At 39.4% G+C, this 25,082-nt stretch overlaps 2 protein-coding genes across 2 annotated transcripts in view; one reads left to right on the plus strand and one right to left on the minus strand.

Moving 5' to 3' along the window:
- Window positions 1-25,082, plus strand: part of LOC108596226 (hemicentin-1) — a 178,171-nt gene that overhangs the window by 97,537 nt on the left and 55,552 nt on the right. The window lies entirely within an intron of this gene.
- On the minus strand, window positions 3,794-4,461 carry LOC108596228 (maker38). Its single transcript, XM_017981757.2, has 2 exons — window positions 4,132-4,461; window positions 3,794-4,073 (listed from the first exon to the last, which is right to left on the minus strand). The coding sequence occupies exons 1-2, from the start codon at window positions 4,356-4,358 to the stop codon at window positions 3,977-3,979; spliced, it is 324 nt and encodes a 107-aa protein (XP_017837246.1). The 5' UTR covers window positions 4,359-4,461; the 3' UTR covers window positions 3,794-3,976.

A 25,082-nucleotide genomic window follows, 5' to 3' on the forward strand; every position in this document is an offset into this window, starting at 1 on the left:
TTACTTAACGCTTTTCCTTTTGCTCTGCTCTGAATTCGATTTCGTTTTACTTTTTATTTCTACTTTGCTTCAATTTACAAAATTGAATATTGGCGACAAACTCGATTTGCTCACACGCACACACATGCACATGTGTGTGTGTGTGTGTGTTATATATAGCAAGCAGCTTTTGTCTTGCGTAAGCCATTCAATTATCTAGCGTTCAGTAAGTAGCAGCTACTTGTAGTACAGTTACTTGAAATATTTGTTGTTAGTGTAAATGAATTTGGTGCTACTGTGTCTTTATTACAGTTACTTGCATTGCACAGTGAGCTGCTAACAATTAATATTTTAGGTTCAGTTTTTGCACAGTGGGTGGTAAGCAGCAATTTTTTTAAATCAAATATATTTGAAATGAATTTTGTGCCACTGTGCCTGCCGTTCAATGACTTTACAACCTACATACAATGTATATTGCCTGTCAATTGCTACAATTCTATTGACACACACACACACACACATGTGTGTGTGCATATTAAATCCGCTGGCTTGCCACGCAATTTTATTTAAATATAAAAATTGTCATTTTGCCAGTGATTTTTATGCGTTGAGTTAATACTAAACTAGCTCAAAGCCCCCAACACATTGACAATTTTCACATGCACAGTGTGCGCTATAAGTATATAAATACACACACACACACAGTTGCATACACGTATATAAAAGACAACTGCTCCTTTGTGTGTCATTTAGCTTTTGTCTCACGCGTGCGTACCCCTCCCCCCTTTGGCATGGTCCAGGCAACATGTTTGTGCTCTTAATTTCTTCTCTCGCTCTCTCTCTCTCTCTCTTCGTTGCTGCTTCTTATGTTTTCTGCCAACTTTGCAGTTTCGCAACGTTTTATATGATTTTTATACTTACGTGATATATTTTTCTGATGCGCCGGTCACAGCTTTTATTACCACCCACCACCCAATTGTAGCCCTGACACAATCTTTAGCTTTTTGTTGCTGCCTTGTTTATTCAATTTCATTTATTGATTTTCTTTTATCTTTAGCTAGCTGTGTTAGGCTATAGCCCAGTACTTGTTAGATCAGCGGTTTATTCGGGATAAATCGTTGCTAGCAGCTCCAGCACTTTGGCATGCGGCTGCTTGCCCAGCAGCGCGACTCTAGCCAAGCAGCTACGCTCTCTAGCCAATGCTTCAGCTGCAGTCGTTTGATGCTCAGCCTGTTCCTGCTGCCTCTTGGTGCATAGCTCCTTATAGTTCATTGGCTTGCCCCTGGACTTCAGCTCCGATTTGTTGCTGGCGTTCAATTTGTGCTTCATTTCTCTCAGTTCTACTTTTTGACAATTCCAGCGCCGCTTGCTGCCTGCAATTAAAAGTAAACTTTTTTTTACAATTTATAGCATGTAAACAATGCTAAAAAATTTGTCTTGTAGCGCGCCATTATTTATTTTTATTACATTGACATTGCACCCCCAGTTGCTTTTATTTTCAAGCTATTTTTATTTGCCAAAGTTTGAGCTTGAGCTGAAGCTGAAGCTTCAGCTATGCGGCATTTCATATCCATAAAATGTCGTATATTGTCCTTGCAGCTTTATATTATTGACTTTAATAACATTTTAGCTGCGAGCCATGAAAATGCTTTAGCTGTATATTTTTTTTGCCGTTCGAGTTTATTGTCGTGGTTCTGAAATGAAATTGATTTCGACTTTGGCGGCCACTCACTTGGGGCTATAATTTATGCAGGCAGCCACTCGAGCTATTAGCGCTAGTAGTTCACATATGCTCACCACGCTTTCGCTCTGCTATAATCCTGTCGACAACTCAAATTGCCTCGAGTCCTTGTAATTGCTAAAGCAAAATTTCATTACCAAAAATCCACCAAGGACAGGCGACTCGACTGGAAGCTCGCAGTTCGCAGCTCTCAGCTCTGCTTGCTGCACTCGCGTAACCCGCGCTGGGGTCGCGTGTGATAAATTCCATAAAAGGTCGTCGCTGTGCCAGTCGCTGGCGCTGGTGCTGGCGCTGGCTGAAATGAAATTTTGCGCCCTTTGCCTAGCAGCCGATGATGCTGGGAGCCATTTTGTCGCTGCACTAGAAAATGGCGGCGTCGCCATTTTTGTTTATGGCCGCATTTGTCACGGCAAATTGTATTGCCAGCTATATTTTCTTCTGCACTCCCCCCGCCTCACTCTCCATGCGTTTTTTTCTGCTTCTTCTTTTGCCATATCTCATGCAACGCGTTAACAATGCCCCATAAAAGTGTCTGCTCCATAGGCTCACCTTACGTCTGGCCACACACACACACACACACACACACACTAGCATGTTAATTAAGCGACGCTATAGTCTGAGCTGAGCTGAGCTGCTGCTAAATCAGTTTGCTCATTAAATTTGCGACAAATTGAATTAATTGCGCTATTAAATTATGCGAATGCCAGCAGCTGATAATTATTACTTTTTGTTCGAGCTATAAACATTTTAATAACGCACTTATATATATGGAAAGATGATAAAGTTGAGATAAATTAGATAAGTTTTGTAGACAAAATTTATAATTTAATTATTTATATCAAATGGCATATTTTAAATTTGACGCTTAGCAAAGCAAAACTTTTCGTTATAAGTTGATGAAATATTTAAATTTATTGATTACTGAATCAATGTACTTACTATAAATCTTATTACAGAACAAATTACTTTAAAATTCTTTTAAAATATACATGAAATAGGCAGCAATTTAAATAAATTTAATAACAAAAATAAAGTGACACTCATTTGTTTAAAATTTTTCAAGTAACTTCTAAATTATTTTTTTGATATTTAAAAAATACAACAAAATCATAATCAGAATCGTATAATTTAGAATAAATCGATAAGTTTTAAATTAGAAACTCTACATATTTTTCAATAAAGCTCCTATACCCATTTTAAAGAACTATATAATGTTATATTTAAATAAAAACTGAACACAATTATTCTGTTTCTCGAGATCCTCTCTTTCCCTTCTATAATTTCAATCATAAGAAAGTGATTTGTCCTTTCAATCACCTTCTTATGATTGAAAGTTTTTTATATTAAGAGCATTTCAGTAAATTTTTATTATTGAGCTCGACTCAAAGTTGTTCAAGTATCGATAATCGGGCATCTAAGGATATGGGTTGCTTACTTTTTTACTCAACTATTGAAGAATCTTTGGCTGTTGTGTATTATTGAGTGGGTCAGTTTACTGGCTGCTCTTTACAAGTGGCAGGTTGTGAGCTCAATTACTTCTATGCAGCCCTTCAAAGTAATTTTATTAGTTAGGTTAGGTTAGGTTATAAAGGTTTCCCTAAACGGGAACACCCAGAGGTCATATGGCCCATTGTGTTGCCTGTTTGTCTGTAGGAATAAATGGGGGTATGTGGTAGTTGCTAGGATGTATAGAGAGGTGGGGTTAGGTATCCGGATCCCGTGGTTGCTTCCTGTGGGCTGGTGGGCCTTTGGAACCATCCGATGGAGTCCAGAAACTAAGCCAGATATTCCAAGCTTACCTCTGCAAGGTTGCTTAGGCTCTCACAGAATCGGAGTCGCCTTCTGTGAAGTGCTGGGCATTAGCAGAGGTGATGTTGGAGTCTTTCTTCTTCATGCAGTTGCGACAGAAGTCCTGATGTGGACCGCCATACCGTTGTGCCATGTGGCCAATATAGCAGTGGCCAATTGTACTAGTGGAAAGATATTGGAGGAAAGCTCTGTGTGAAGTGTTTGGCATTAAATACGGAGCTATGCTGCTCCAGCAGCAGTAAGGAGTGCTCAAGTTTGTGTTCTGACTATTTGTTTTTAATGCTTATTTATTTAGCTTAGCACATGGGTAAAGTCAACAAATGCAACTTGCTGTTTGGTCTAAATTTTACAAAATGAAAAGTGAAAATTGAATTTTTGAGTTTTGTTCATTGCCGTGAAGCGTGCGTAAAATTTAGCAAATGCCACACTCACAACGACAACTGAACTCTAAAGTTCTCTTGACTTACTAATGCCTTCGATATCGAGGCTGCTGCAGCTGCGTTGGACTTTCAAATGCGGACTCATTGGTCTAATGCTGTCCAAGCTATGAAAATGAAAGTTGAAAGTTAAATGCAGTTGAGCAACATAAATGTTTAGCTTACTGTCTTAGATCAAGCGCCTCAGTGAGTTGGGATCTGTGATCGTTGAGGCAACGAGGTTTGTTCTCTCGCAGCTCGCTTTGGAGATTGCGCAGCTCCTGCTGCACCAGCTCGTTGTAGAAGTCAACCAGTTTGTTCATCGATGAGTAGCTGCGTGATATCATCTGTCTCAGCTCCTGGCAGTTGCTGCTGCTCGTCGATATTTCGCTTGGCATGCTCGGGCCAGCCATAGTGCGCTCTTCAACTTTTTAACCGAAATTTTAGTTTGGGCAAAACTGAATTAAAAATACAAAAATGACAGGCGAAGCCATGAGTTGCTCGATGTCGATAAAAAGTGAAACAATAAAAAGCAACGAAAACAGTTACAGCTTAGACGCGGACTACTTCGCTCTCTCTCTCTCTGCCTCGCTCTCTCGCTTTTGTTTATTCTCTAGCGCCGCTCAGTGAGGCTGAAACTAAAACTTACAAAAATTCCAACCATAACTTCAATTTCATTTGTGCATTGGCATTGGCAACATTTTGTGAGAGATTTTCTCACGCAATGCGCTTTAGGCTGCAGCCGCAGTCAAGTGCATGAAATTGAAAAAAATTCAGCTGCGAGTTATCAATGCAAAGCCAAAAATGAATGCGGCTTTGTTTGCTATGCTTTTGGGCTTTGGAAACAATGCGAAACAATAACCAAACCGAATAGATAAAGCAGCGAAAGGCATAGCAGAAGAAATAAACTGGGCGTATGCGCAATATTTTTGTGTGACAGCGTTTTACGGCCCAAGCACAAGCGCAAGCACAAGCAGGACTGGCCAATTATTTGTAGCAAGCTTTTTATTACGTAGCCGCAGTGTGGTCGTTTACATGCACGACTCTCCACGGAGATACAAGAAAATCATTTAATAGCCTTGCCCGAGCAGCAGCAGCAGCAGCAAACAGAAAAAAAATACAATTTTGTCAGCTTATAAACAGTAAAAATAAAATGCCAGGGCTAAATAAATATGAGAACAGAGCGCACATCACAATAAAGCGCCAATGAGAGGAGACAGAAGCCTGAGCACACACATGTGCTACACACACATAAACACCTACTCTATATACAGTGCTGGTCAAAATATTAAGTACACAGCAATGATAATTGAAGCTATAGCTTGCTTGTCTTTTGATGAATATTTATGATGATATCGTGAATCTGTAAAAGGAAAAGGAAGGATGCAATAATATTTTTAATTCGTGTGCTAAGAAATTATTTTACATGTCAGCTAATATTTTGAATAATAATATTTTCAATCTATTAGCTGACACTAAAGATAAATTTTTAAATAATAATAAAATGTAATAGTTTTAAATCCTTTCATTTTTGATGATGCAGAAGATGTCTGTGGCTTGTAAGGATTTAGCATTTTTGTCTTAATTTTCAGTCAGCACTTTTAAATTTAATAAACATAAGCCAAGCCTCTAAGGCATGTCCCAGTTTTCTAAAGAATTTTCCATACTACTTGAAAATTCACAATCTCAATTTGTTGTTTCTTAGCAGTAAAATAAGTTTTAAATTTTTTTAAAAATTCACTCTTGCTTAAATATGCATAAAATAAATAAAAATTAATATACTTTGCTGTAAATAAGATTTTATTCATAAGAATCAATGAATAATACACATGCATTTTCCAGTTTTCCAAAGACTTTTTCTTGCTTTTCTAAAATTCATGACTGTAATCTGTTCTTATTTAGCAGTAAATTGATTTATATGTCCAGTCCAAAATTATTTTAAATTAAAATAAGCTTAAATATGCATTAAGTAAATAAAAATGAACATACCTTAGTCTTATATAGATTTAAGCTATTGAAATCAATTATTATTTTGACCTAGCAAATATTGCCCCCTCACCTCATTTTAAAGCCTACACTTGGCTAGACGCATCTCACAATCTTCATTTTAGTCTTTAAATGAGTTGAGCTGCCAGCTCTACAAATAAATTAAATTTGATAAATATGCATTAAATAAAAAGCAAGCTAAAGCTTATTAAAGTATGACAATGCCTATGTGCCTATTATTTTGGCCACTTGTGTACATATACACCAATATACAAACAGTTATATGTATAAGCTGTACGTATACTTAATATGTATATGATATGTGTGTGCTGTGCCTTGAGGGCTGCATCTTTATTACTTTTGCCAGCAAATTGTTTTCGTTGAGCTGAAATCTTTTCATGTTTTTAAAGCGTGTGGCAACTTTAATAAAAAAGCCGCACTGATTGAGTTGTTTGCCGTTTGCTGCTGCTGCTGGTAGAGTGGACAGCAAATCAAAGTGGCATCGAAACGTCTTCAATTGGAACTGACAGCGACAATGCTGCTCACTGACTGTCGCTGAAGTCCACACAACTGTCACGCACAAGAGAAGAGGGAGAGAGAGAGAGAGGGAGAGAAAAAGAGTGAAGAAGAAATGGGCACGGATATGAACTGCAAGTGGGCTTTTCAATGGGCAACTCTACATCATCGTCATGCCAACGTTTTGTTGTTGATGAGCTTGCAACACACAAACGCACACACACACATACACAAACATGTGGCAGCTGCAACTGTTGCTGCTTCTTTTTTTTTTCCCATGCTTCAAGCAGTTCAGGCAACTTGACATTGCTTTACTTTGAGCTTTGGCTACGAAATTCCACTTGACCAGCTTGCAGCTTCAACATGCAACATGCCACATGTTTGCGCTTGTCTATATTTCTATTTCTATTGCTTTTGTGATGTGCAACAGTTGCAGGCAGCACTTGATGCTGCGCTGTCATGACAACTGAACTGAGAGCTTTGCTTGCTAATAGAATTTAATATTTATTTAAATAATTGCCATTAATATTGCATGCAACCGCATTCAATGCGCTGACAGACTGACTGACTGTGCAACGTGCAACGTGCAACTAGCGACATGCAGCATGGCTTTTCCATTAAGCTGCTGCTTGGCTGCAGTTCCGATTCTTCTTTAGCTTATGCGGCCAATCAACGAGCCAAGCTTGACAGCCAGCTGCACACATTTGTGTGTGTCTGTGTGTGTGTGTCTATGTGTGTGTATTTGCATGACATTTGCAACTTGGCAAGCTGCTGCTGCTTTAGCTTGAAGCGGAAATTGCAACATACATATTGCCATTTTACCTGTGACTTTGCTGCTCTGAGCTCTGAGCGCAGTTGCTTTCCATTTTCCATTTTTTTTTTCTGCTGCTGCTGCAGTTGCACGCATGCTAATGTGCCACACACACAGTCACACACACACATGCACTCACTAAGTGTTTTCTAAATTACGGTAATTTATAACGTGCCAGCAGCAGCAGCAGCAGCAGCAAGTGAAATATTTTCTTTTGCTGCTGCTTAACTATTTTGTCGGCTGCCAAAATGACACACAAAGGCGGCTGCCACGCCCCCACATTGCCTAAGTATGTCAACAGTTGCATACACATGACTCCTCTTAACTTGTTCGACTGACAACTGTTGCCAAGGCTCACAGCTCTTCACACATTTATTTGTAACTTTTGTGCATAATTTTGTGCAAAAATATTTCAAACGCTCTTCACATCTCTCCCTCTCTCTCCCCCTCTCTTTCTAACTGCAGACAACTGTAAAATGTTACTAATTGTTTTGCTGCCAATTACGTGCGCAAGTGTCTATGTCCGTGTGTGTGTAAACATTTGCATACCTGTGTGTCTGCATGTGTGTGTGTGTGATGTATGAGCAAAGTTTATTAAAATGTTTTACTGTCAGACAATTTTACATGGTAAATTTTAAAATTCTTTTTGCTGCAAACGTGTTCGAGAGCTTTGTAGCTTAGTCATTTGGCTTGTTAATAAGTTTTAACGACTGTTGATATTCAATCAGCTGCAAACATATTCAATTAGTCAAGCATATCGAAAGGCTTTATATGCTTGTACCTGCATGAAGCAAATATTTATAAATAAATAATTGAAGCTACTGCAGTGAGTTCGTATCAAGCATAAGCAGCTAAATATAAATAATAATTAAATTTAAGCAATACAAAAGCAAGTAGCAACAAAGACGCATAGAAGTAAATCCATTAAATATATTTTCATTTTATTTACATCTTAAATTGTTATTATTAAATTATTTTTGTTTTAAAGTTGAACTACAGATTAAATTACAATTGATTTTGTCTTAATTAAGGTAAACAAAAACTTACAAATAATGCGGACTTATTGGAAATTAAGTTTAATGGCTGACATTTGTTTTGTTTGTCATTATTACAATATCTAAGCAAATTTGTTTTGCTAATAATTTACCTAAATAGTTTTTTATACAATATCTTCTAATAATAAAAATAGTTCAATAAAGTTTTTAAAAAATGTAATAAATTTGTAAAATTAAATGTGCTTTAAAAAGAAAAAGACTAATGCCAAATATGAATGAAAATTAATATAATATATATATAAATAATATATAAAGGCTAAATGTAATCAAAACAGTTTAAAAATATTCTGCTTACATATTTTTTAAATAAAATATTCGCCTGCAGCTTAAGCAAATTTATCTAAAAATCAAAAATAATTTTGTTTAGTTACAAATTTTTGTTTAGTAAGAAAACAAAATGTTGGACTGAATTTTTAAATATTTTTTTTAAATAATAATGTTGTTTATATTTGAAAATTATGCGATTTAAAATTCAAGTTGAAAACTACGCTTTTATATATTTCAAATCATATCTGCGTACAAGTCAAAGGCATAAGCGTTGAGGCATTAAGCGAAAAGAAATTGTCGTCGCTTACGCCACAACGCGCATACGCAGTGTTGGACCCAACTGAATAAAGCAATGCGCGCGTATATAAAGCGAAACAAGCGAAAAAGCAGAGGCAACGCAAGTTTTTGTGAAAATAAATGATTATTTAATATTTATGCCGCTTGCTTGGGCTGTTGCATCATTTTTCATGCCCCCGCAACACTGCCAGACAAAGCGTCTTGCCCTTAATGCCAGTTGATTGGGCAGCCGCAGCACCAACGACTGACTGGCATTCATCTGATATGCTCGTAGTGTTCTCTCCATAGATTCACATGTGTATTTATTATCTAGGCAACGTTTGTGATTATTTACGCCTGATAAGTACGAGAGCCCGACCGGCCCGACTAGCCTGAAAGTGTAATAATGATTGAGTATCAAAGTCTGGGCGAGCGAAATTGCCATTGTGTGTGTGTGTGAATGTCTGAAGAGCATTCGTTTGATTTATTGAATTAAATTAATACAAGATGAAATTTACTGCGAGTGTCTGCCAAGCAAGCACTGAAATTCTAATAAGGTTAAAGCGCTGCTTTAACTAAAAATATTAGAACAAGACCAAGCGGCGGCGGCGGCGGCCATGTCCATTGAGGCGTAGAGACAATCAGACAATGCTAAGTGAAAAGGGATCGCCTGCCTCGCCGGGCGGGCAGGTTTAATGAATTGGAAGGTAATAAGCAAAGCATTACGGCTATTTCTTCATTTATTCCTTCACATTGGTCAGTGTCCGCTTTGATTATCGATTTCTCCTTTTTTTTTAGGCAAGCGGCACTTTACTTATTGCTATTGCTATTGCTATTGTTGTTGTTGTTGTTGTTGTTGTTGTTGTTGTTGTGGCTGTCTTATTGAATTTGTGTGCATTGAGGAGAGCGAGCGGCTGAGTAATGCGAGCAGAGCTCAAGTTAATAGGATTTGCTTTGTGTTTTTGTTGTGCCTGAGGCAAGCGAATTAATTAAAGCGCATAAAAAATGGTCGAGTGCTAGGAATGCAATAAACTGAAGCTGAAGAGCCGAAATGTGAAAGAAGGATGACCAAACGCTGTTTGGTCACATAAAAACTATTCCCAGCCAGTCAGCCCAACCAACTGGTGAACCCAAACAGCCACATGAGGGTGGTGCGGGGGGTGTTGCAGGGGGTGTGCGGCGTATGCAAGTGGCGTTTGGTCTGCCCACAGGCACTGAGCACGCATCATTTAAGCGCAAAATTATAGCATACTTTTATGCGGCAGGTTATAATTCACAGTACGTGCGAATGCAATGCGAGCAATGGGAACGAACCCATGGCAACTAGTCCAGGACTGACTGCTGCTGCTGCTGCTGCTGCTGCAATGCGCTGGCTGCACTATCGCATACAGTGCTGGCAATGGGGCTACATGGGTTTGGGTGCTAGTGGGCGTGGCACGACACTGTGAAATTATCATTTTAATTGCGCTTTTCCCGCCACACTAGCCTAAAATAAAACACGTAAATTAATGCGCAGCCAATGCGAAAGTGAACTAACAGATACTCAGTAAATTGGGCATATGCAAAAAAATATTTACTCATATATATCCTTATTGATATTTAAGTCAATAATGCGCATTTTGGCTTCAAATTTGATTTAGGATATTTCTTATTTAAACAATGAATAATAGTGCCTAATAATAGAATAAAAAGTGGACATGTAAAAATATATTTATCATCTACATTTATTGCTTAATACATATATTTTTATATATTTTTATTTATTTTAACTATGGGTTAATCATTTTTTATGTCATGCATCATTTTTATGCGTCTCAGTTTATTTGTTTTAAATAAATAATAAAAATATAAATTCATTGAAAAATGCCTGGTCAGCTAAACAAATTTATTTATTTATATTATTTATCTAAGCTTGAATACGTTTGATTTCATACAAGAAGAACATTTTCAAATGTTGTTTATTTTCAAAATATATGCAGCTTAACTTTTATTTTCGATTTGAAAAGCAAAATAAAATAAAAATTAACTTTATAATTATTATTTTTGATTTTTTGAATAAAAAAAATATTTTTATTTTTTTTATGGCTACATGATATTAAAAAAATATATAGAAATTGATTTATGTGATATTCAATTATCATATTGCAAAATTTGCATTCATAAAAATCTTTTTCGTTTCCTGTTGATATAAAAAATTGCAATTCAAAATATTTTTTATTATCAACATTCCCCATTGCTCAATGTAAAGTGCAGGGCATGCGAGGCAAGTCGCAGGCAAATAAATTATGCTGCACACTGCAGCAGCAGCAGCAGCAGCAGCAAAAGCAACAACAACTTTAATTTCTACTACAACTTTTATTGCCATTCGCTTCGTTTTTATTTGCATTAATTTGCCGTTGCGGCAAAGTGAACAAACAACAACAACAACAAAAAAAAAGAAACAAATAAAATTGCATGCAAATAAATAAAAAATCGTATTAAAATAACAAGTTGGGCCAGCCGCCACCCCCCCTTGAGCACAAATTAAAAAGCCAGCAAAGGAGCCCCAAAAACGAAAACACGATAAAGTCGAGTGCAAAAAAAAAAGAAGAGAGACGAAGCAGGCAAAAAACAAGGCACAAATGCCAAGTGGCAGTCAACAAAGTTGCCATCGAAATTTGGTCACGTGCCCCGTCAAATGTTGAACTGAAGTTATTTACGTGCTGCGCACATTTTTTGGCGCTTAATTCATGCGACGAGCAGCAGAACTTACACCACTTCACTCTCTATCTCTCTCTGTGTGTGTGTGTGTGTCTCTGCTTGTTGTCTCGACGTTAGTTTGTGCAATGGCAGCGGCTGCTCCTGCAGCATACATTTTGTTAGTCGATGCCACACGGCGTATACTTAATTTAAGCTTGGCACCCGAACACAGCACGTAAATTTAGCAAGTGCCCTGTGCCTAATGATCCAAGCGCAGATAAACGAACAACGAATAACAAATGCACTGAGAACGAGAAAAAATAAAACAAATAAAATAAAATAACAAATTGATATATAAGCAAAATATTTAGAATATATAAAGAGCAAGCTAGAATTTAAGCCTATCAATGTATTTGTATTTATATTTATGACAACTCATATATCCAAATTAGTTTGGCAAACATAAATTAAAATATTACGTATACGCAGCGATAAATACAATTGACGCTTGATATTGGCAAAGCCAATTTAAAATCTGCTGACCTTTTTGGCATCAATGACTGGCGACATAAACAATATGAAGGCCAAGAGTTTTGGCATGAGTTACGGCCACATTATATCAGCTATTATATAAGAGCGCATGACCTCTAACAACTTTCAGCATTAAATGTAATGTTTTATCTCTCATTCTTGTGTGTGTGTGCGTGCTGAAGTGAGAAATATGAGCAAAGCACGTGGCCAGCCCAAAGAGCAAGACATTTAGAATTGCAAGCGACAGCAGCAGCAGCACAGAGAGAGAGAGAGAGAGAGAGAGAGAGAGAGAGCGAGAGGCTGAAGCTGAGGTGCTGAGCATGATGTAGTGGCTGGGAAACTGAAGCTATCAATTTCTATTAGGTTGTGGGCCTGCATCCAAGCCGAAGCTACTTTGTTCCACTTTAAAACCAAATTGAAAGCAACTACCCAGCAAGCAAGGACAGCAGCAGCAAAGACACAAAAAGAAAATAAATAAAACAAAAATAGGTAACTGGTAACTGAAAGCTGACAGAATGTGAAGGCAGCAGCAGCAGCAGCAGTAAAAATGTTCTTAATTGGCGTCAGCCATTAAATGCAATTTATCAAACAGAAGACAGGCAGAGCGCACAAACAGCTGAACACACGTGAGCGGTAATAATGGTAGAGCGAGAGAGAGCGAGAGAGAGCGAGAGAGAGCGAGAGCGAGCGAGAGAGCAAGCGATGGAGAAGACAAGCAGCGACAACAGTTGACAATTAATTTGACACAATTGCAAAGCAGAGCAATGCATATTTACACACACACACACAAAGTGTGGCCCAGTTGCACCTAACTGTTCTTGCTGCAACTCCCCTTGGCAACTTTATAGTTGACATTGTGTAAATGTCGCTGACATTGTCGCTCTCTCTCTCTCGCTCTGTCAGTTTGTTTGTATTTGTGTGTAATGAAGCAACATGCGCCATGTGCAACAAACGAAGCGGCAACAAATTGCAGACACATCCATACATGTGTGTGGCTGTGTGTGTGTGCGTGTGTGTGTGTGAAAGAGATAGCGCTATAGTTAAGTGCAGCAGTTTGACTTTGGGCAAACCTAATTGCTTTGCACATTAAGCGACTCGCACTGGTCACTTCTAATGTGGTTAACATGCAACCAGCTGTGGGGGCAAGACACACAGCTTAAGCTACAAAAAAATATGTGTGGCAGTACACAGCGAAAAAAACAGCAATACCAATAAATCAAATACTATAAAATACTTGACTAGCCTTAGGCCTTCATTTATTTACTCTAATCGAAGAGAAGATATTGCAATGAATAATAAATTAATAGCAGTTAACATTATGCGTTACGAATCGATTAATATAACTATTATAAAATAATATTCTATACCCTACTTATAAATAAAATTAATGGGGCGTTATTATGAAAGAAAATTAATTCGTCCACTGAAGTTGAAGCTCTGTTTTGAAGTTCTAAATTAGCTGTTGACATTAATTTTCTAATAAAAATAAAATACTTTATAGCCTTTAAGGCTTTTGTTAAAGTACGTATCCAGCATTAAGTTGTTAAATTTATTCAATTTCAAAATTATAACGAATTTCTTGAAATAGCTCATCAGGTTGGCTGTCTCTCTTATTAAGGAGTATTTTAATAGACTTTTGGCTTGAGTTATGATTATTCATTGAATAAGTAGTTCTATTATATGTAGAACTTCCAGACTTATAGCTACAGCTATAGCCTATAGCATATTACAAAATTAATTAAATTTTTTTATTTTATTTATTTAAAGACAACTATGAACAGTCGACGGTAATGGAAACTAATTGCAAAAAATATTTAAAATTAAATTTAAATTTATTTAAAAATTAGGTTTTTGTTTTTTCTTTAAATGAAAACTATACACAATATTTAAAAAAGAAATTAATATTTAAAGGAAATAAATATTCTAGGATTCTTGCACTATATTTAAAATGAGATAAAGATGAAGAGAAATGTTGAGTCCATATTTATGTATTTGTATTTAATTTAATGCTGATTAGAACTTACAGCATTCATAAATATAAACAAAAATATACAAATTCAAAAAATTCTAAATTTTTTAACGGATTGAATTCGGTTTATTTATTCCGAATTTTTTTCTGCTGTGTAGCAGTTGAGTTGCATTGACTGCTAGACAGACGCTCTACTTTTAATTTAATTTAAAACATTTTAGCCTGCTTAACTATTGATTTGATATGCTTTTAATTAATTAACTTGTTACATCGTGTACCACATGACGTATGCGCAACACACACACACAACTTGCTTAAGTCTAATGCAAATTAACACAATAATTTTGCAGCCCATTTAGAATCGATTAAAAGGCTTTTAGTCTAAATGGCAAATGAGCTACGAGTTAGAGACTGAGCCTGAGCAGCAAAAATTTCAAAGTGCGCACAGCTTGCGCAACGCTCGTTGTTGTTGTTGCTCTTGTTGTTTGGCTGGCTTGCCACGCAGCCAATGCCACAAAAGCCGCATTGCATGCCAGCCAGAGTGCAACAACAGCCGCAACAGCGAGTGTGTGAGAGAGAGAGAGAGAGCGAAAGAGAGAGCGAGAGCGAGCTCACTGGCTTCGCTTGCATTAAGTGGCGGTTGGCAAAGTTGTCGACGTCATGAAACTTAAACAATGCAACAGCTCAGTGCTGGGAGTCGAGACCGTGCCCAGGTGCAGGTGCAACTGCCGCTTGCAACACGAGAGTGCATAACACATGCTACGGCAACGGCTAAGCGGCTCAGCATTGAGTTGCCCCCCATTGGGGCAGACTGAGAGCGTAGAACACGTGTAAGTGCTGCCTTTGACTGTTGACAGCAGCAGCAGCAGCAGCAGCAGCAACTTGGATTTGTTGGGTGGCTGGGAGTGCTTTGGACTGCACTGAGGTTTGCTAGTCTTATGTCCTAAGGACATTAACCTAATCAACGCTCAGTGCTGTGAACGCTACACGTGCAAGGCAAGTCCATTTAATGCAGCCACATACTTATGTGAGTGACTGTGTTGACAATTGCTTGTAAGCTGAGATTTAAAGAAACCATAAAATAATAACAGATACATTAAAGCTGGTATGCTTTTGTTTATATTACAGGCAAGCAAACTAGTTGAGATGATTAATATAAAATAAATATATGTCGGAGCGTAGTTTATTAATTGAATTGCGCGCGCAACTATGTAAGCGAATGGTTAAGTGTTACAAAAGGTGAATCCTTTTGTAATTGTCAGTACTAAAAGAGTGGGACGACTGTATATGCAGTCGTCAGTGTGGCTCAGTGTTGCGTTGAGAGAACGAGATAACGGTAAAGTCTAGAGTAATTGAGAATCTAGTCGGCCTTGATTTGTGAAAAGTGAAAGAGGACGCACACGCTGAGACTCGCTCCGCTCATAAAAATGACTGATAATAAAGAAAATCACCAAGGCAATAAGAGCCTTCCGACATATATTAAAGCCTAGTAACTAGTTGAAATACATTTGATTTCAATATTCATCTAACTAAAGATATTGATAGTTAAACAAAAGCTCTTTGATCCTATTTATCCATTTCAGATTATTTAAAATATATTTTACGTAGCTTATGTGTGTTTAATTTGTATTAATATAAGTCAGATCCAGTCATTTTATATATATGTATTGACAGAAGGCATTGAAACGTGCCAAGTCCCACACAGAAGAAAGTTTTTTTCAATTTTTAATTTCAAATTTTGAAATAAAAATTTCCATATAAATCTTATTTTTAATGCTTACAATAAAAATAGATATATATCATCTAACAATTTGTTCTTTTAAATAAAAAAAGAAAGTGATTTCCAAAAAGTTCAATAAAGTCCAAAATAAATAAATAAATATTAAAATAAATAAATGTAAAAATGTGAGAGAAATAATTCTCATAATTTGTTATTTTAATCAAAAAAGAAAAAAGTTAAAATTGATTTATTTTCAAAAGGTTCAAAAATTAATATTTGAATTGTAATACAAATTACAATGCCTAAGATAAATAAATAGCAATTTTAAAATTAAAAAATTGACTTAAAAGGAATAAAGAGAATCTGGAATACTTTTCGAGACTTTCTGCGCATATTTAGTCTTCAAAACATTTTTATTGCTTTAGTTGTTTAATAAAAATTCATTCTTTATTAATTTTTAATTATGTAGCTTTTTGATTATGTATACTTTCCATTAAATTAAATGTATGTTATTTGTTTGAAGTTGTATAAGGAAGCTGTGCTGTGCTACATGCTTCACAGCAAATAAATTTTCTAAAAATAAAAATTTACAAAAAAAAAAAAAAAAAAAAAAAGAGCACGATAGCTAGACAAGATTGTTTTTAAGAAGAAGTGGCTTAATACATGTACATGTTTAAGTGAGTGAGCAACGAAACTGCCTGAATAAATTCAATTTGAACTAGTTGGGCCGGCTGGCCCTGCCGCCACCTTCTTGGAAAACAGCTGTACTGTTTAATCTACGGAAGCATACTTACATGCGAAAGATGAAGCCTGGAATAAAGCAGAAATCTGGTATGACTGCAAAAAAGCAAGCTATTGGCAAAGCCCTCAAAGCAGCTATCATGGAACCATTTACCAGTGGAAATAGGCTGGAAACTCAAAAGATCGCGGCAACAAGCGCCCATGGGACTATTGCGCCCAATAACATCAACAGCCAAAGCTCTCCAACAGCTGAGGAGCCGCAGCGCTTCCAAACAATAAAGCGTAGAATACCTCTAGGCTTACCTACTAAGCCCGCAAAGAAGAAAGCGAGCCCAGATGCCGGCCCCCAAATTAGATATTCTGGAAACACTAACCGCTTCCAGTTACTTGCGCAACCTACTGCTCAAATGGAATGGGTGAGCACTGCAGAACAAGAGGTGAGCGATGAACCCAGCACCAGCCACCAAGCCGCTAGTGCTGCGAAACGCGCTGCTGATAAAATGCAACCAAAACCGCCTCCTATTGTGATGGAAGGCGTTTTTGATATCAACCTGCTGGTGCGAAACATCAGCACAATTACTGACGTTAACAAGGTCGAGTTCCGGGCCTCTATGGGTGGTGTCACGCGTGTTTACGCGGCCGACGCCAACACTTTTCGTTCCATTACCAGCTGGCTTGAAGACCAGCAGTACGAATTTCACTGCTACCAACTTAAAGAAGAAAGACCATACAGGGTATGCGTCAAAGGCCTGCATCACAGCACGCTGCATAGCCAAATAAAGGAGGAGCTGGCTAAGTTAGGCCACAAGCTGCTTGATGCCCACACGCCCCAGCGCCGTAGCGAGCCAGGCTGCCCCGAAGCCTCACCAATAAATATGTTTTTTCTAAACATAGCCGCTGCTTCGAATAACAATGAGATCCTGCAGATTAAAACCTTATGCCACATGAGGGTTGTTGTAGAGCCGCTCCGAAAACGCACAACTGTCGTGCAATGCCATCGCTGCCAGCAGTTTGGCCATTCGGCCAAATATTGCCGTAAAAAGCATGTTTGCGTGAAATGTGCAGGTGAGCACCCCGCTAATAGCTGCACTCGGCCACGAAACGAGCTTTGCACGTGCTGCAATTGTGGAGAACAGCATCCTGCCAACTACTCTGGTTGCTCTAAATACCAGGCGTATCTGCAACGCTCTAGGCCCAAGCGCGGTGTTGCTGCCAGAAGCACGGTCATCGAGCGCCCTGTCCCACTACCCCCTATAAGCAGGCAGGTGGTCATCCCCAGCGTCTCCTATGCTGACATGGTAAGAGGCAGCGCCCAGCAGAAGGATCAGGATCAGACTCAGCGTTACGACAGAAGCCGCAGCCGAACTCGTAGTCGCAATGAATCAATTCCACACCCAGTGGCAGACAGCAATACTACCGAGGCTATTCTGAAATCCCTTAATGATAGCATCAATTCATTGCGTTTGATACAAGAAAAACAAATGGATCTGATGATGATGATGCTAAAACAACAACAACAACAGACACAGCAGCAGGGGCAGATTCTCAATTTGCTCACTGCCCTACAGGTGCAGCAAGCACCAAAATAATGCCACTGCGCATATTAGTGTGGAACGCCAATGGCGTGTCCACGAAGCTGGCTGAACTAGACAGTTTGGTGCGGCGTGAAGAAATCGACGTCTTGCTACTGAGTGAGACTCACTGCCGTGGAACCGGCGCTCCGAAAATGTATGGATTCGATGCCTACTCTGCCAACGACCAAACCGCTGGTAATGCTAAAGGAGGAGCAGCTATCTTGGTGAAGTCCAGGCTAGTTCACTTTCCGCTTACTCCTATAGCAACGGAAAAGGTGCAAATTGCGTCCGCCGCCGTCCAAACAGCACTCGGCACCATTAACTTTGGAGCAATATACTGCCCCCCAAGGTGCGCTTGGACTACCGACGAGTTCGTGGACATTTTGGACCAACATTGTCCTAAATATATTGTTGCGGGGGACTGGAATGCTGCACACTGGCTCTGGGGTGCGAGTAGGTCTAACCAACGAGGTCACGCACTGGCAAATATTGCGCTGAGCACCGATGTCAGTTGTCTAGCAACAGGTGGCCCTACCAGATATCCAACTGGCAGCCGTGGCTCTCCAAGCTGCATCGACTTTGCTATGACGAAAGGCATTTTGGACATACACCTTAGCATACAGTCAGTTGCTGAGCTCAGCTCTGACCATCTACCACTCATCATAACACTGGACGCAGCCGCACAGACGTACCCAGAGACCCAGCGGTTAATTACCAAGCGCAGCAACCTGGGAGTATTCCAAAGCCAGCTTGAGTGTTCCTTGCATCTCGACTTGGAAATTAATTCCGAGAAGGATATAGAGGATGCCATTGAATTGTTCAACAGCAAGGTAAAGACGGCAGCAAAAATGGCTACTCCTACCCCCTATCAGAGGCCCGCTGCATCAGGTATTCCGATCTCAAACGCGATCTATCTCCTCATCAGGGAAAAAAGACGCCTCCGCACTAGGTGGATGAGGTCTCGTCATCCCTTGGACAAAGCGGCTTGGAATAGAGCACAGGGTGAACTTCAACGGGCACTAGCGAACCACAGAGCAGCATGGTTTGATGCTAGATTGGCCAACACTGGCACTGACGGTGACGCTACGCACTCGCTGTGGAAGACCACTCGCGCCATCAAAAGACGGTGCGCAAGGAAGGCGCCTCTAGCGGACAACGGTGAGTGGTGCCGGACAGACCTGGAGCAAGCGGAGGTGTTCGCCAAGCATCTTGCCGAACGGTTCCAGCCGTTTGATTTGGCTAGCCAGGAAGATGTGGATGAAACCGAGGAGATGCTCACCCAAGCTCTTCAAATGGACCTGCCCATCAAACCGTTCGAACCTCATGAAATCGCTGCAGTCATCAAGCGCCAAAACGTCCATAGAGCACCAGGGCATGACAAAATCTGTAATGCCACATTGAAGGCTCTCCCCAGTCACGCGATCCTCTACATAGCGTTGTTATTCAACGCCATAGTGAGGTTGCAGTGCTTCCCCTCACAGTGGAAGCTTGGATTAATTTCAATGATCCATAAACCTGGAAAGCCGGAAAAGGACCCTGTGTCATATCGGCCGATTAGTCTCCTCCCTTCGATTTCGAAGGTGTTTGAGAGACCGATTGCTGCCCGGATAGTCAGGATCATGGAATCTCAGGGAATTATTCCTGGGCACCAGTTTGGTTTCCGAGCTGGCCACGGCACTGTCGAGCAACTACATCGCGTCGTCGAGCAAATATTGGTTGCTTTCGACAAGAAGGAGTACTGCAACGCCATCTTCCTGGACATCAGAGAGGCATTCGATCGAGTCTGGCACACTGGACTGTTGGCAAAAATCAAGGGCACATTGCCTTCGCCATACTATGGACTGCTGAGATCCTACCTGGAGAGAAGGCGCTTCGCAGTGCGCTTCCACTCAGCAATCTCCACGGAGCAAGACGTGGCCGCAGGCGTCCCACAGGGTAGTGTCCTGGGGCCCCTGCTCTACAGCCTGTTCAGCCACGATCTGCCGCAGCCGGATGCCAGCCTGCATGGAGCATCAGTGCTGGCTACATTTGCTGACGACGTCTGCGTCACTTACAGATCAAACTGTGAGTACGACGCTGCTGACGGCATACTCGACTACGCTAGCAGGTTCGCTGAGTGGGCGAGACGCTGGAACATTGGCATCAACAGCGATAAGTCGGTGAATGTCTGCTTCACCCTGCGCAGAAAAACGACGCCAGCAGTCTACATCGAGGAAGTTCCTGTACCACAGAAGACCGAAGCCAAATATCTTGGAGTGATCCTAGATAGGAGACTGACGTTTGCGAAACACGTCACAGTGATGAGAACCCGCATTCGTGCAGCGGCGTCAAAGCACTACTGGCTACTCTGTTCGCGTAGTAAATTGTCGCTCGCCAACAAACTGACGATTTACAAGCAGATCATTGCTCCAATCTGGAGATATGGATGCCAGATATGGGGAATTGCGTGCGACAGCCAAATAAAGAGAGTGCAGGTGACCCAAAATCGGCTCCTAAGGCAGATCTCAGGATGCGAGTGGTACATCCGAAACACTCTCCTGCACAGGGACCTTAAGATGGCCACGGTCTTTGACCAAATAAACTTGCACTCCAGCCGGTACAATAGCAGGCTAGAGCGTCACAGGAACAGTCGGGCGACGAGCTTGGTCAGAGACCGCTCTCCAACGCGACTAAACAGACGCCAACCGAGGGACCTGATGGCAAGATCCCCGAGAAGATGAAGACTGAATGTTTGTTATTTTTTAATTTATTTATTTGTTTAATGTAAACTGATAAAGCTAGTTAGTTGTTAGACTAGCCGGCGCGCCCATCTGGGCTGAATCAACAGAGACCAAGGTCATAAAGCGGTACACGGAATACCCCGTATACCTTATTAAATATTATATTAAAAAAAAAAAAAAGGCTTAAATCAAGCATAAAATACTTCACTCTTAGGTTTTTAATTTATGTATTATTAATATTAAGTATAATTATTTTAATTAACAAGCAAGTGTTTGGCCATCGTGAGGCAACCATATTAATTCTGACCACTTCATTTAATTCATCGAATCACTAGACCTAAAAGAAAAAACATTTGGTTTAAATATCAAATACTGAAAAACTTAAAAATCAACTTTTATACATATACAAAAGCGTTTTTTTTTTATAATAGACTGGCTACGTGCAGTACATTAAATTATTGTTGACACTGTGCATTTGCAAGTGAAGCGTGTAGCCAAAGTAAAAAAAAACATAAAATGCAGAGAGAAAAACTGAACTGAAATTTTGTCAGTTGAGTGGGGACTGGGCAACGCCCACACGCTTGTGCCTTGTGCAATCAGCAAACGATTGGCGAGCCTGTAATCAGGCTGACATATTCGCATGGCGAGCATGTAATTATGTCAGCGCTTGATTGCCCAGCACACGCCCCTTAGGCACGCCCTTTGTCAGTTTATAAAAATGCAATTGCCAGTTTGCATACCATACATATGCATATATATATATATATATATATATATATGTATGGAAGGCAAGTGCAACAGTGCTATACAAATGTATACAGACAGACACATCGACTCTGTTCATAATTGTCATTTAGTGCCAGAGCTCGCGCTCTCTGAAAGGCCAGTTAAAGGTAATTTATATTTATGTACAAAAGTATTGCATTAATTGCAAAAGTGCATTCAGGCAAGAATTAAACGCACACAATATTTGATTTCATGAGAAGTCTCTTTGGCATTTTGAAAGCGTGAACGTCAATACGAGTCGAGTATATTACACAATCATTGAGTTTATTAGACAACGCAGTCAACTAGAAACGCATTTAATAAATATGAAAACGGAAAGAGTAAGTGAGCATATATTGCTCTGATATATCAGACAGTATGCAGCATCAAAGCTGCCCCAGACAATCTCAGTAGCCTCTTCTTTAACTCGAAGTTCAGTTTAGCAAGCAGTATAAGAAAATAGACGATATCTGATATCAGAAAATTCAAAGAAGTCGGCACAATTGTCCAAGTAAAAATTGACAATTTGCTTCATAAGCTTCTCAATTTATATTTTATTGAGAATTCTCAAATTCTTTCAAGTCTCAGTCTACATTGAAATCAGAGCTTGATGATGAACCAAAAGAGAAGTGTCTACAGTTCGCTTAGCCATGAACATTCTGCAAAATTAAACACTATTACCTGACTTTTTTTACAATTTATTCAGTTTTATATTTTTTTTTAAATTAGCATTGCCAGTATTGCAGCTTAACCTAATTATATTTTAACACTATTCAAAAATATTTTAGTTCAAGATAAATTAAATTAAAAAATGATTTGAATCAGATACTGACTATAATAAACTAATATAGTGGGAGATCTGGACTTAGGTATAATTATATACATTTGTACAAAAGGCATTGATTAGGATATAAAGCTAGCCGACAGGTCCTGCAGGTGCAGTCTCCTTAGGCGCCTTTAATCCACGTATCGTATATGAAGTAATTGCTACAATTTTGTGTTCTATTTGCTTCTATTTTGGGAAAGATATACATTTTATATGCCAGTGTATTAAAAAGGTAATTTTATTACCTCTAATTTGATATAATTTTTGAGTAAAATTCGCATTTAATAACGCGGGTATATTAAAGTTTTATGCTCGACCAATTTTGGCTTTAGCTATCCACTTGGAAGTCGTGACTAGAAGTAGCTACCCAAGATAGTAATCTGAATCACCAGACATAGTTATTTTTTTTTAACAATTGATGAACATAAAAATAAATCCACATGATGTGAACAACATTGAGTTAATGATAGTTTAATTTACGAATCGTTCGACAGTTAAAAATATATTTATATTATTTGAAAGTTTGCTCTTATTGTTTAACTATCAGCACAAAAATTTACATTTTATTATATATAAAATTTGATTTATTATGCATTACAAATGTATATTCATATTACAAATATATAATAAGAGTAAGAACAATTAGGCAATAATTCTCTCGAGTAACTGCTGCATATTGGAAATTTTCAGTACTCAGAGTCAGAGTCTTTGCGATAATTTTTTGACTGCATTTGAAACACATAACTCAGCTTGGGTACTTTTAAATCCTTTTCTATATTGGCTGTGCAAAGTTTTAATAATATCAAACCAACAGTTGCTTGCAATAGAGAAGCGACACTCAGGGCTTAAAAATCATTAAAGAAATTATGAATTTATTGCTTGTATTTGCAATCAGACTATGAGTGCAGTTGCTTAGCGAAAACCCCAAGGATATAAGTTGCTATTTTTATGCAGCTATCAACTGTTATCTCTCTCCCTCTCTCTCCCTCTTTCGCTCTTGCACCTTGCGTTAATTGAGCAAGTTGAGAAAGTTTGTGCTTTCGTCTAATGAGCAACACGCAGCCAACAAGTTTTGCCTCAAAACTAACAATTTTATTAACTGCCAAACAACATTGAGGAGCGGCTTGCACTTGTATGTGTGTGTGTGTTGAGACTTTTGCTGTTGGCCGCACGCAATTTATGCGCCGCAACGTATGCAACACATTTCGTGTATGCCAGCAGAACGAAATGGGGGGAGGTAAAGAAAATTTGCAAACGCCCCTGAAATGCATGAACATGAGTGTTGCATCCAGCAGCATTTGCATGTATGCTACGTGTGTGTGTGTGTGTGTGGGTGGCAGCTTCATTAAATTTACACGCTGCTGTGTGGGATGAAGAGAGGGTGTGGGGGTGGGGCAGGGACTGAAACAGAGAGGCTGCCTCCAGTAAAGACGCTGTCAGTTTTATGCAATTTCCGGCGCAATCTTCATTTACAACTTAAGTTACAGCACAAACAACTACAACTGCATGTAAACAAACAACACACACACACATACTCGTGCACTTGGCTGGCTTGGCTGGGCTAAAAGTGTAGCAGACTTTTAAGCTGTTGTGAAAACATTTTAGCGCTGCCTGTCGTCTCTACGTCTGTCCCACTGTCCGTCCGTCTGTCTGTCTGTCTGTCTGTCTGTGCAAATGACTTGACTGCGCTGCAAAGTTATGCCTACGACTACTGGGAGAGGAGAGTTGCCCAAGCGCCTATGCAAGTGCAAATTTATTAGGCGCATTGCATACTTTTGTGCGTTCACTTGAAAAATGACAACTTTAATTTAGCTACACAGATAGACAGACAGACAGACGGACAGACAAGCAAGCCACAGCTACAAGTACACAGCCCTGGCAAACAGAGAAAAGGAGCAGCAAAAATAAAACAAAACTCCCCCACCCCCCACATACGCCCACACCCATTAACCAGAAAAGGGCTGGAGAGACAAAAGCACCAAAAACAGACAATGACAATGGCCATGAAGCACGAGAGAGAGAGCGAGCGAGCTTGGGCTTGGGCTTGGGCTTGGGCTTGGGCTGCTTTTGTCAGCTAACCACACAAGCAACTTTGCAACTGGCGTCGTCTAGAGCTGCCGGCTATAGTTGACTTTGGTTGGAACGCATATGAGGGGGGCCAACTTGTAGCATGGGAAGATTGAGTCTTCGTTGTCTTTTGATGACGCCCTGTCTCAGATGAATATTAATTACCATTTGAAACGTTGTCATACACTTGTGTAAATTTATCAACAACAACAGGCAGACTCCAGAGACTCTCCCACACACTCACTCGATAGACAATAAGCGTAGTTGCCAAAGTGCTGCTGCAAACAAAAGTTAGGCTTGAAAATTGCTTTGCATAGCAAAGGATTAGCCAAAGGATTTGCATGCAAAGCAGCAGCAGCATCAGCCTGCCCAAGCCAAATGCAGTTACTCCCAATCTCAGTTGCCAATTCGGGTGCGGGCAAAATGTCATAAATAAATGCATGAGCCTTGTAAGCGCATGTGCTCTATTTGCTATTTACACGTTACAATGCAATGTAATTGATACCACCCACCCCTCCCTCCTATTCTCAGCTCAGTCTACACAGCTGCAAGCAATTTTTGGTCAACTTGTTTTGCTTTCTGCACAATTTTTGCATCACCTCCATTGCTTGGGGCATCCTCATTGCTCTCAGCC

The sequence above is a fragment of the Drosophila busckii genome, chromosome 2R (genome assembly GCF_011750605.1).
Source record: "Drosophila busckii strain San Diego stock center, stock number 13000-0081.31 chromosome 2R, ASM1175060v1, whole genome shotgun sequence".
In the NCBI taxonomy this organism is placed as follows: Eukaryota; Metazoa; Arthropoda; class Insecta; order Diptera; family Drosophilidae; genus Drosophila; species Drosophila busckii.